The sequence below is a fragment of the Scyliorhinus torazame genome, chromosome 14 (assembly GCF_047496885.1).
Source record: "Scyliorhinus torazame isolate Kashiwa2021f chromosome 14, sScyTor2.1, whole genome shotgun sequence".
Lineage (NCBI taxonomy): Eukaryota > Metazoa > Chordata > Chondrichthyes > Carcharhiniformes > Scyliorhinidae > Scyliorhinus > Scyliorhinus torazame.
The window spans coordinates 224,782,505-224,796,065 of NC_092720.1; the positions used below are offsets into that span (position 1 = coordinate 224,782,505).

General features: G+C 60.3%; 1 protein-coding gene across 1 annotated transcript in view; it reads right to left on the reverse strand.

Moving 5' to 3' along the window:
* Nucleotides 1-968: 968 nt before the first annotated feature.
* LOC140389186 (uncharacterized) overlaps nucleotides 969-13,561 on the reverse strand; it is a 94,898-nt gene continuing 82,305 nt past the window's right edge. Inside the window, exons 8-9 of the mRNA XM_072473348.1 lie at nucleotides 4,923-5,011; nucleotides 969-1,801 (exon numbers count right to left, since the gene is read on the reverse strand). Of these exons, the coding sequence (XP_072329449.1) occupies nucleotides 4,962-5,011 (50 nt within the window). The 3' untranslated portion in view covers nucleotides 969-1,801; nucleotides 4,923-4,961. The remainder of the gene's footprint in view (nucleotides 1,802-4,922; nucleotides 5,012-13,561) is intronic.

The following is a 13,561-nucleotide window of genomic DNA, read 5'->3' on the forward strand; positions in this document are numbered from 1 at the left end:
AACGCTCTGGCAAGTGCCCCCTCAGGATCAGTCCTGGTCCTGCCCATCTGTAACCCATCCAGTTTGTACCGGCTCCACCTCCCCCAGAACCAGTCCCAATGTCCCAGGAATCTGAAACCCTCCCTCTCACGCTATCTCTTCAGCCACGTATTTGTTCTTTATATCCTGCTGTTTCGACTCTGTCTGACTAGCGCGTGGCACTGATTGTAATCCTGAGGTAACTACCTTTGAGGTCCTATTTTTCAACTTGCTTCCTAGATCCCGATATTTCAGGACCTCAGCCTTTTTTTTAACCTATGGCATTTGTACCAATGTGCACCACAACCACTGGCTATTCACTCTCCCCCTCCTCCTCCAGAACGTCCTGTAACCGCTCGGAGACATCCTTGACCCTAGCTCAAGGGAGACAACTTACCATCCTGGAGTCTCTTTTGCGGCCACAGAAACATCTATCTATTCCCCTTACAATCGAATTCCCTGTAACTGTTACATTCCCACACTTTGTATTCCTCCCCCTGCACCAACGCGGTGCTACGAGTTTGGCTGCTGCTGCTTTCCCCTGAGAGGCCATTCCCCCTCAACAGTATCCAAAACGGTACATCTGTTTTTGTAGGGGAATAGCCACAGGAGGTTCCCGCACTGCCTGCCTCGTCCTCTTCCTGGCAGCCACCCATTCCCTTCCTGCCTGTGGAGTCTGAACCTGAAACGCAGTCACTCTTATTGTAGGAAATGCAGGAGGCAATTTTTACACAGCAAGCTCCCATAAACATCAATGTGATAATGACCAGGTAATCTGTTTTTGGGATGTTGGAGATAAATGTTTATCAGAAAGAACTCTTCTGCCCCTAGAATGTGACTTGGTGCTCCAACCTTCCGACTCAAAGGCAAATGTTACCAACTGAGCCACAATTTAAGTCCAATTAATTCAGGACAGCGCCCTTTGTACGACAATTAAATGACAATAAATAAACGATTTAGCCACGTGAGCATTTTATTATCTTCAAGTTATACCAGCCCAAGGATCTGAATCCATCCATATTGGTGACTGTCAGGTGCTTCACAATCCTAACAGTTCCAGAAAAAGATGAGTGAGGCACCCACACACACACACGTGCACACACACACACACACACACACACACACACGTGCACACACACACGTGCACACACACACACACGTGCACACACACACACACGTGCACACACACACACACGTGCACACACACACACATGTACACACACACACACGTGCACACACACACACATACACACACACACGTGCACACACACACACATGTGCACACACACACACACGTGCACACACACACACGTGCACACACACACACATGCACACACACACACACACGTGCACACACACACACACACACGTGCACACACACACGTGCACACACACACACGTGCACACACACACACACGTGCACACACACGTGCACACACACACACGTGCACACACACACGTGCATACACACACGTGCACACACACACACACACGTGCACACACACACACACACGTGCACACACACACACACGTGCACACACACACGTGCACACACACACACATGCACACACACACACACGTGCACACACACACACGTGCACACACACGTGCACACACACACACACGTGCACACACACACACACGTGCACACACACATGCACACACACACACACGTGCACACACACACACGTGCACACACACACACATGCGTGCACGCACACACGTGCACACACGAGCACACATGAGCACACACACACACAGTGTAGGACGGCGTCTCATGTTCCTGTGGGAAAGAAAGATAATGTAAAGAATTATGCCAGTCAATATTAATAATCACTAAAAGCTGAATCATGCACAGATTGTTAACAATACAAACAGTTCCAGGCACCCGAGGTAGCTGTAATCATAATATGATAATATAATAATAATCTTTATTATTGTCACAAGTATGCTTACATTAACACTGCAATGAAGTTCCTGTGAAAATCCCCTAGTCGTCACACACCGGCGCCTGTTCGGGTACGCAGAGGGAGAATTCAGAATGTCCAATTCACCTAACAGCACGTCTTTCGGGACTTGTGGGAGGAAACCGGAGCACATTCTGAATTCTCCCTCTGTGTACCCGAACAGGCGGCGGAGTGTAGCAGTGAATAGTCCATAATATTTAAAGATGACTTGAAGGTCTCCCTGTGTCTGCGTGGGTTTCGCCCCCACCAACCCAAAGATGTGCAGGGTAGGTGGATTGGCCACGCTAAATTGCCCCTTCATTGGAAAAAAAAATGAATTGGGTACTCGAAATGCATTTAAAAAAAGGGCTACTAAACGATGCCCGCATGACTTCTCGCTGGGGAGTGGGTGAATTGCATGTGACTTCAATCTCGCTAATGAGATTGGAATGAATGCAAATTAGGGTTGATCACATGCTCGACGCTTTTGAGTGAGATCCGGGACTCGGTTTGGGAGCGGGCCGGGTGAATCGCAAACTGCTTCGCAGCCGGCCCCAATCTCCATTTTGTCCTTTCCCGCTTTTTTTTTTGCAGGGTAAAGAACCCCGCCAAAAATTGCCGCGTTTTTCCAGAAAATTCTTTCCCGCTATTTAACCGGTGCGCCCAGATCCACGTTGGGCGCAACGCGGTGGTCGTATCGCGCCGAGATTTCCTTGCATTTGTTTGATTTGATGCCATGGGACTTCATGGGGTCCGGAGTCGATGTTGCAGACTCCCAGGGGAACTCCCACCCGACTATATACTACTGTGCTGCCACCTCTGCTGGCGTGACCCAGGGATGGTGATTGTGGTGTTACCATAACTATCAGAACTGCAAGGGTTAGGGCAGCACGGTGGCGCAGTGGGTTAGCCCTGCTCCCTCACCGCGCCGAGGTCCCAGGTTCGATCCCGGCTCTGGGTCACTGTCCGTGTGGAGTTTGCACATTCTCCCCGTGTCTGCGTGGGTTTCGCCCCCACAACCCAAAGATGTGCAGGGCAGGTGGATTGGCCACGCTAAATTGCCCCTTAATTGGAAAAAATGAATTGGGTACTCTAAATTTAAAAAAAAAAAGAACTGCAACGGTTAATGGGGTGTCACGAGTAGCCACTAGAGGGAGCTATGGTTACAAGTTTATAAGGCAGTGATGCTAAGCCTTGTGGGAGAGTGTGTGCAGGAGTTAGCTAGAGAGAGTCAGAAATACAGATAGTGTAAGTGAGAGCAGATCATAGTGCAAACCATTAGTGAGATCAGCTGTAGATGAGTTTAGATGTTATTAATCACCTGTGTATTCTTTAGGAGTACGTGTCTAATCCAAGTTAGTAGTGTTAATACATTTATAGCTTTGTTTAAGTTAAAGCTGTTTTGTGGTCTTTGTGAACACTACGCCAACCATCCAGAAATAAGCAACACCGAGAACACCACAGTGATGGACAATGTCTGTGAGGTATATCAGGCTATTGCTTGGCTAGTCTGTGAGACAGCTCACCCAGTTTTGGCACATGCCCCCAGACGTTAATAAGGACGTCTTTGCAGGGTTGGCAGGGCTGAGTTTGTCGTTGCTGCTTCGTAGACCTCGGTCGACGTCGGGGGTCCGACGTCGGGGGTCCCATTTAATTCCTTTTCATTGTTTTTGGAGCGGTTTGAGTGGATCTCCCTCCCTAACAGCACAGTGCGTGTACCTACACCTCAGGGACTGCAAGGAGGCAGACCACCACCACCTTCTCAAGGGTCGGGCAATGGATTTGGGCCCAGCCAGAAACACCCACATTCCGTGAATGAGTTTTTAATAAAAATCACAGGAAACAACTACAACCAAAACTACTCGCATCAAAGCAAGTGTTCCCATTTAAATGTGTGAGAGAACAGAGGAGTTTCGGCCCCTAAAACATAATCAGAAACGGGAAATAAAGAAAAGACAATGTTCGTTAATCTTCTACATCAAAGAACCAAAGAGAACAGCTTCGGTTTTCATAGAATCATAGAATTCACAGTGCAGAAGGAGGCCATTCGGCCCATCGAGTCTGCACCGGCCCTTGGAAAGAGCACCCTACCCAAAGTCAACACCTCCACCCCATCCCCATAACCCAGTAACCCCACCCAACCTTTTTTCTGGGGACACTAAGGGCAATTTATCATGGCCAATCCACCTAACCTGCACGTCTTTGGACTGTGGGAGGAAACCGGAGCACCCGGAGGAAACCCACGCACACACGGGGAGAACGTGCAGACTCCGCACAGACAGTGACCCAAGCTGGAATCGAACCTGGGACCCTGGAGCTGTGACGCGACAGTGCTAACCACCGTGCTACCGTGCCGCCCTGATTTTCCCGATGGTTTTTCCCGATGGGTTTTCCTGATGGCTCTAAATTAAGTTACAAAATACATCCTCGAGATTATACACGGTGCCGTTTGGTGAGATTCCTTTCCTTATACTCAACCGGGTTTGTTTGTTTCGTCACATAAAGTGACCAGGTTGCCTGCGCTAATGTTCCTCTTGACTGTTGACCAAACCTCAAGCCGCCAGATCTGAAGAACAGGGAAAAACAAATCTTCCATTGAATTGCCCAGACGGTCACCATGCCGACGGGCACAAGACAACTCTTGCACCCGGATGCCGACTACTTTGTAGGACGAGTTTACAACAAATCAATCGGTGGTCAGTTTTTTGACCTATTTAGCAATGAACCTTTCGACTGCAAATAACTTTAAAATGGGCTACGCCTGGAAAAAGTGACCTCCCTATTCTTCCTATCGAAATGTAGGATTTCACATTGAACTGTGCTGAAAGTTTATTTGCCATTGAGTTGGTCATTCTGAAAGTGGATGAATGGATTCCTGGAATTAGTTGGATTACAGTAATCGATGCCCTCGGATTCCCAATCCTGCAAAGATACATTCCCGGACTCCTCCTAGTTTACCTCACAGCCGTGGGTTTCCAGCTTAAACTGGTGCTACTCTCATCTTAATGAGAGGTGACTGAGTCTTCGAACTTTAGTCCATGATCGCACTGCAAATAAAACACAAAAGGAATGGTGTGAAAAACACAGAAACGTACAAGATAGGAGCAGGAGGAGGCCTTCGAGCTGCTCCGCCATTCACCACGATCATGGCTGATCATCCAACTCAATAGCCTCATCCCGCCTTCCCGCCACAGCCTTTGACGCCCTTCGGCCACAGCGCTGGGTCCAACTGCTTCCAGAAAACATGGGGCGGGATTCTCCTCCGGCAGGATTCTCCGTTGCGCCAGCAGCGCACCCACGCCCGCGGGTTTCCCGGTGGCACGAGGTGGGCACAATGGCAGGTCGTGGGAACGGAGAATCCCACTGCCGGCGAGGACACGCCGCCCAGGAAAACGCGGCTGGCAACCGGGAATGCCGCCGAGGAAAACGCGGCTGGCGGACCGGGAATGCCGCCCAGGAAAACGCGGCTGGTGGACCGGGAATGCCGTCCAGGAAAACGCAGCTGGCGTATCGGGAATGCCGCCCAGGAGAACGCGGCTGGCGGACCGGGAATGCAGCCCAGGAAAACGGGGCTGGCGGATCGGGAATGCCGTCCAGGAAAACGTAGCTGGCGTATCAGGAATCCCGCCCAGGAGAACGCGGCTGGCGGACCGGGAATGCCGCCCAGGAAAACGCGGCTGGCGGATTGGGAATGCCACCCAGGAAAACGTGGCTGGCGGACCGGGAATGCCACCCAGGAAAACGCGGTTGGCGGATTGGGAATGCCGCCAAAGAAAACGCGGCTGGCGGACCGGGAATGCCGCCCAGGTAAACAGGGCTGGCGTACCGGGAATGCCGTCCAGGAAAACGCAGCTGGCGGATCGGGAATGCCGCCCAGGAAAACGCGGCTGGGGGACCGGGAATGCCGCCCAGGAAAACGCGGCTGGTGGACCGGGAATGCCGTCCAGGAAAACGCAGCTGGCGTATCGGGAATGCCGCCCAGGAGAACGCGGCTGGCGGACCGGGAATGCAGCCCAGGAAAACGCGGCTGGAGGACCGGGAATGCCGCCCAGGAAAACGCAGCTGGCGTATCGGGAATGCCGCCCAGGAGAACGCGGCTGGCGGACCGGGAATGCCGCCCAGGAGAACGCGGCTGGCGGACCGGGAATGCCGCCCAGGAAAACGCGGCAGGCGGACCGGGAATGCCGCCCAGGGAAACGCGGCTGGCGGACAGGAGAATGCCGCCCAGGAAAACATGGCTGGCTGATCGGGAATGCCGCCCAGGAAAACATTGCTGGCTGATCGGGAATGCCGCCCAGGAAAACACGGCTGGCTGATCGGGAATGCCGCCGAGGAAAACGCGGCTGGCGGATCGGGAATGCCGCCCAGTAAAACGCGGCTGGCGGCCCGGGAATGTCGCCCAGGAAAACGCAGCTGGCGGATCGGGAATGCCGCCCAGGAAAACGCGGCTGGCGGACCGGGAATGCCGCCGAGGAAACCGCGGCTGGCGGACCGGGAATGCCGCCCAGGAAAACGCAGCTGGCGGATCGGGAATGCCGCCCAGGAGAACGCGGCTGGCGGACCGGGAATGCAGCCCAGGAAAACGCGGCTGGCGGATCGGGAATGCCGCCCAGGAAAACGCGGCAGGCGGACCGGGAATGCCGCCCAGGGAAACGCGGCTGGCGGACAGGAGAATGCCGCCCAGGAAAACATGGCTGGCTGATCGGGAATGCTGCCCAGGAAAACATGGCTGGCTGATCGGGAATGCCGCCCAGGAAAACACGGCTGGCTGATCGGGAATGCCGCCGAGGAAAACGCGGCTGGCGGATCGGGAATGCCGCCCAGTAAAACGCGGCTGGCGGACCGGGAATGTCGCCCAGGAAAACGCAGCTGGCGGATCGGGAATGCCGCCCAGGAAAACGCGGCTGGCGGACCGGGAATGCCGCCGAGGAAACCGCGGCTGGCGGACCGGGAATGCCGCCCAGGAAAACGCAGCTGGCGGATCGGGAATGCCGCCCAGGAGAACGCGGCTGGCGGACCGGGAATGCAGCCCAGGAAAACGCGGCTGGCGGATCGGGAATGCCGCCCAGGAAAACGCGGCTGGCAGATCGGGAATGCCGCCCAGTAAAACGCGGCTGGCGGACCGGGAATGCCGCCCAGTAAAACGCGGCTGGCGGACCGGAGATTGCTGCCCAGGAAAAGGCGGCTGGCGGACCGGGAATGCCGCCCAGGAAAACACAGCTGGCGGACCGGAGAATGCTGCCCAGGAAAATGCGGCTGGCGGACCGGGAATGCCGCCCAGGAAACGCGGCTGGCAGACCGGAGAATGCCGCCCAGGAAAACGCGGCTGGCGGATCGGGAATGCCGCCCAGGAAAACACAGCTGGCGGACCGGAGAATGCTGCCCAGGAAAATGCGGCTGGCGGACCGGGAATGCCGCCCAGGAAACGTGGCTGGCAGACCGGAGAATGCCGCCCAGGAAAACGCGGCTGGCGGACCGGGAATGCCGCCGAGGAAAACGCGGCTGGCGGACCGGGAATGCCGCCCAGGAAAACGCGGCTGGTGGACCGGGAATGCCGTCCAGGAAAACGCAGCTGGCGTATCGGGAATGCCGCCCAGGAGAACGCGGCTGGCGGACCGGGAATGCAGCCCAGGAAAACGGGGCTGGCGGATCGGGAATGCCGTCCAGGAAAACGTAGCTGGCGTATCGGGAATCCCGCCCAGGAGAATGCGGCTGGCGGACCGGGAATGCCGCCCAGGAAAACGCGGCTGGCGGATCGGGAATGCCACCCAGGAAAACGTGGCTGGCGGACCGGGAATGCCACCCAAGAAAACGCGGTTGGCGGATTGGGAATGCCGCCAAAGAAAACGCGGCTGGCGGACCGGGAATGCCGCCCAGGTAAACGCGGCTGGCGTACCGGGAATGCCGTCCAGGAAAACGCAGCTGGCGGATCGGGAATGCCGCCCAGGAAAACGCGGCTGGGGGACCGGGAATGCCGCCCAGGAAAACGCGGCTGGTGGACCGGGAATGCCGTCCAGGAAAACACAGCTGGCGTATCGGGAAGGCCGCCCAGGAGAACGCGGCTGGCGGACCGGGAATGCAGCCCAGGAAAACGCGGCTGGAGGACCGGGAATGCCGCCCAGGAAAACGCAGCTGGCGTATCGGGAATGCCGCCCAGGAGAACGCGGCTGGCGGACCGGGAATGCCGCCCAGGAGAACGCGGCTGGCGGACCGGGAATGCCGCCCAGGAAAACGCGGCAGGCGGACCGGGAATGCCGCCCAGGGAAACGCGGCTGGCGGACAGGAGAATGCCGCCCAGGAAAACATGGCTGGCTGATCGGGAATGCCGCCCAGGAAAACATGGCTGGCTGATCGGGAATGCCGCCCAGGAAAACACGGCTGGCTGATCGGGAATGCCGCCGAGGAAAACGCGGCTGGCGGATCGGGAATGCCGCCCAGTAAAACGCGGCTGGCGGACCGGGAATGTCGCCCAGGAAAACGCAGCTGGCGGATCGGGAATGCCGCCCAGGAAAACGCGGCTGGCGGACCGGGAATGCCGCCGAGGAAACCGCGGCTGGCGGACCGGGAATGCCGCCCAGGAAAACGCAGCTGGCGGATCGGGAATGCCGCCCAGGAGAACGCGGCTGGCGGACCGGGAATGCAGCCCAGGAAAACGCGGCTGGCGGATCGGGAATGCCGCCCAGGAAAACGCGGCTGGCAGATCGGGAATGCCGCCCAGTAAAACGCGGCTGGCGGACCGGGAATGCCGCCCAGTAAAACGCGGCTGGCGGACCGGAGATTGCTGCCCAGGAAAAGGCGGCTGGCGGACCGGGAATGCCGCCCAGGAAAACACAGCTGGCGGACCGGAGAATGCTGCCCAGGAAAATGCGGCTGGCGGACCGGGAATGCCGCCCAGGAAACGCGGCTGGCAGACCGGAGAATGCCGCCCAGGAAAACGCGGCTGGCGGATCGGGAATGCCGCCCAGGAAAACACAGCTGGCGGACCGGAGAATGCTGCCCAGGAAAATGCGGCTGGCGGACCGGGAATGCCGCCCAGGAAACGTGGCTGGCAGACCGGAGAATGCCGCCCAGGAAAACGCGGCTGGCTGATCGGGAATGCCGCCCAGGAAAACGCGGCTGTCGGACCGGGAATGCCGCCCCAGGAAAACGTGGCTGGCGGAACGGAGAATGCCGCGAAGGAAAACGCGGCTGGCGGACCGGGAATGCCGCCGAGGAAAACGCGGCTTGCGGACCGGGATTGCCGCCCAGGAAAACGCGGCTGGCTGATCGGGAATGCCGCCCAGGAAAACGCGGCTGGCGGACCGGGAATGCCGCCGAAGGAAACGCGGCTGGCGGATCGGAGAATGCTGCCCAGGAAAACGCGGCTGGCGGACCGGGAATGCCGCCCAGGAAAACGCGGCTGGCTGATCGGGAAGGTTGCCCAGGAAAACGCGGCTGGCGGACCGGGAATGCCGCCCAGGAAAACGCGGCTGGCGGACCGGGAATGCCGCCCAGGAAAACGCGGTTGGCTGATCGGGAAGGCTGCCCAGGAAAACGCAGCTGGCGGACCGGGAATGCCGCCCAGGAAATCGCGGCTGGCGGACTGGGAATGCCGCCCAGGAAAACGCGGCTGGCTGACCGGGAATGCCGCCCCAGGAAAACGCGGCTGGCAGACCGGGAATGTCGCCCAGGAAAACGCGGCTGGCGGGCCGGGAATGCCGCCCAGGAAAACGCGGCTGGCGGACCGGAGAATGCCACCCTGGAAAACGCGGCTGGCGGACCGGGAATGCCGCCCAGGAAAACGCGGCTGGCGGACCGGGAATGCCGCCCAGGAAAACGTGGCTGGCGGACCGGAGAATGCCGCCCATGAAAACGCGGCTGGCGGACCGGGAATGCCGCCCAGGAAAACGCAGCTGGCGGATCGGGAATGCCGCCCAGTAAAACGCGGCTGGCGGACCGGGAATGCCGCCCAGTAAAACGCGGCTGGCGGACCGGGAATGCCGCCCAGTAAAACGCGGCTGGCGGACCGGAGATTGCTGCCCAGGAAAAGGCGGCTGGCGGACCGGGAATGCCGCCCAGGAAAACACAGCTGGCGGACCGGAGAATGCTGCCCAGGAAAATGTGGCTGGCGGACCGGGAATGCCGCCCAGGAAACGCGGCTGGCAGACCGGAGAATGCCGCCCAGGAAAACGCGGCTGGCGGATCGGGAATGCCGCCCAGGAAAACACAGCTGGCGGACCGGAGAATGCTGCCCAGGAAAATGCGGCTGGCGGACCGGGAATGCCGCCCAGGAAACGTGGCTGGCAGACCGGAGAATGCCGCCCAGGAAAACGCGGCTGGCTGATCGGGAATGCCGCCCAGGAAAACGCGGCTGTCGGACCGGGAATGCCGCCCCAGGAAAACGTGGCTGGCGGAACGGAGAATGCCGCGAAGGAAAACGCGGCTGGCGGACCGGGAATGCCGCCGAGGAAAACGCGGCTTGCGGACCGGGATTGCCGCCCAGGAAAACGCGGCTGGCTGATCGGGAATGCCGCCCAGGAAAACGCGGCTGGCGGACCGGGAATGCCGCCGAAGGAAACGCGGCTGGCGGATCGGAGAATGCTGCCCAGGAAAACGCGGCTGGCGGACCGGGAATGCCGCCCAGGAAAACGCGGCTGGCTGATCGGGAAGGTTGCCCAGGAAAACGCGGCTGGCGGACCGGGAATGCCGCCCAGGAAAACGCGGCTGGCGGACCGGGAATGCCGCCCAGGAAAACGCGGTTGGCTGATCGGGAAGGCTGCCCAGGAAAACGCAGCTGGCGGACCGGGAATGCCGCCCAGGAAATCGCGGCTGGCGGACTGGGAATGCCGCCCAGGAAAACGCGGCTGGCTGACCGGGAATGCCGCCCCAGGAAAACGCGGCTGGAAGACCGGGAATGTCGCCCAGGAAAACGCGGCTGGCGGGCCGGGAATGCCGCCCAGGAAAACGCGGCTGGCGGACCGGAGAATGCCACCCTGGAAAACGCGGCTGGCGGACCGGGAATGCCGCCCAGGAAAACGCGGCTGGCGGACCGGGAATGCCGCCCAGGAAAACGTGGCTGGCGGACCGGAGAATGCCGCCCAGGAAAACGCGGCTGGCGGACCGGGAATGCCGCCCAGGAAAACGCAGCTGGCGGATCGGGAATGCCGCCCAGTAAAACGCGGCTGGCGGACCGGGAATGTCGCCCAGGAAAACGCAGCTGGCGGATCGGGAATGCCGCCCAGGAAAACGCGGCTGGCGGACCGGGAATGCCGCCGAGGAAACCGCGGCTGGCGGACCGGGAATGCCGCCCAGGAAAACGCAGCTGGCGGATCGGGAATGCCGCCCAGGAGAACGCGGCTGGCGGACCGGGAATGCAGCCCAGGAAAACGCGGCTGGCGGATCGGGAATGCCGCCCAGGAAAACGCGGCTGGCAGATCGGGAATGCCGCCCAGTAAAACGCGGCTGGCGGACCGGGAATGCCGCCCAGTAAAACGCGGCTGGCGGACCGGAGATTGCTGCCCAGGAAAAGGCGGCTGGCGGACCGGGAATGCCGCCCAGGAAAACACAGCTGGCGGACCGGAGAATGCTGCCCAGGAAAATGCGGCTGGCGGACCGGGAATGCCGCCCAGGAAACGCGGCTGGCAGACCGGAGAATGCCGCCCAGGAAAACGCGGCTGGCGGATCGGGAATGCCGCCCAGGAAAACACAGCTGGCGGACCGGAGAATGCTGCCCAGGAAAATGCGGCTGGCGGACCGGGAATGCCGCCCAGGAAACGTGGCTGGCAGACCGGAGAATGCCGCCCAGGAAAACGCGGCTGGCTGTTCGGGAATGCCGCCCAGGAAAACGCGGCTGTCGGACCGGGAATGCCGCCCCAGGAAAACGTGGCTGGCGGAACGGAGAATGCCGCGAAGGAAAACGCGGCTGGCGGACCGGGAATGCCGCCGAGGAAAACGCGGCTTGCGGACCGGGATTGCCGCCCAGGAAAACGCGGCTGGCTGATCGGGAATGCCGCCCAGGAAAACGCGGCTGGCGGACCGGGAATGCCGCCGAAGGAAACGCGGCTGGCGGATCGGAGAATGCTGCCCAGGAAAACGCGGCTGGCGGACCGGGAATGCCGCCCAGGAAACGCGGCTGGCAGACCGGAGAATGCCGCCCAGGAAAACGCGGCTGGCGGATCGGGAATGCCGCCCAGGAAAACACAGCTGGCGGACCGGAGAATGCTGCCCAGGAAAATGCGGCTGGCGGACCGGGAATGCCGCCCAGGAAACGTGGCTGGCAGACCGGAGAATGCCGCCCAGGAAAACGCGGCTGGCTGTTCGGGAATGCCGCCCAGGAAAACGCGGCTGTCGGACCGGGAATGCCGCCCCAGGAAAACGTGGCTGGCGGAACGGAGAATGCCGCGAAGGAAAACGCGGCTGGCGGACCGGGAATGCCGCCGAGGAAAACGCGGCTTGCGGACCGGGATTGCCGCCCAGGAAAACGCGGCTGGCTGATCGGGAATGCCGCCCAGGAAAACGCGGCTGGCGGACCGGGAATGCCGCCGAAGGAAACGCGGCTGGCGGATCGGAGAATGCTGCCCAGGAAAACGCGGCTGGCGGACCGGGAATGCCGCCCAGGAAAACGCGGCTGGCTGATCGGGAAGGTTGCCCAGGAAAACGCGGCTGGCGGACCGGGAATGCCGCCCAGGAAAACGCGGCTGGCGGACCGGGAATGCCGCCCAGGAAAACGCGGTTGGCTGATCGGGAAGGCTGCCCAGGAAAACGCAGCTGGCGGACCGGGAATGCCGCCCAGGAAATCGCGGCTGGCGGACTGGGAATGCCGCCCAGGAAAACGCGGCTGGCTGACCGGGAATGCCGCCCCAGGAAAACGCGGCTGGCTGATCGGGAAGGCTGCCCAGGAAAACGCAGCTGGCGGACCGGGAATGCCGCCCAGGAAATCGCGGCTGGCGGACTGGGAATGCCGCCCAGGAAAACGCGGCTGGCTGACCGGGAATGCCGCCCCAGGAAAACGCGGCTGGCAGACCGGGAATGCCGCCCAGGAAAACGCGGCTGGCGGGCCGGGAATGCCGCCCAGGAAAACGCGGCTGGCGGACCGGAGAATGCCACCCTGGAAAACGCGGCTGGCGGACCGGGAATGCCGCCCAGGAAAACGCGGCTGGCGGACCGGGAATGCCGCCCAGGAAAACGTGGCTGGCGGACCGGAGAATGCCGCCCAGGAAAACGCGGCTGGCGGACCGGGAATGCCGCCCAGGAAAACGCAGCTGGCGGATCGGGAATGCCGCCCAGTAAAACGCGGCTGGCGGACCGGGAATGTCGCCCAGGAAAACGCAGCTGGCGGATCGGGAATGCCGCCCAGGAAAACGCGGCTGGCGGACCGGGAATGCCGCCGAGGAAACCGCGGCTGGCGGACCGGGAATGCCGCCCAGGAAAACGCAGCTGGCGGATCGGGAATGCCGCCCAGGAGAACGCGGCTGGCGGACCGGGAATGCAGCCCAGGAAAACGCGGCTGGCGGATCGGGAATGCCGCCCAGGAAAACGCGGCTGGCAGATCGGGAATGCCGCCCAGTAAAACGCGGCTGGCGGACCGGGAATGCCGCCCAGTAAAACGCGGCTGGCGG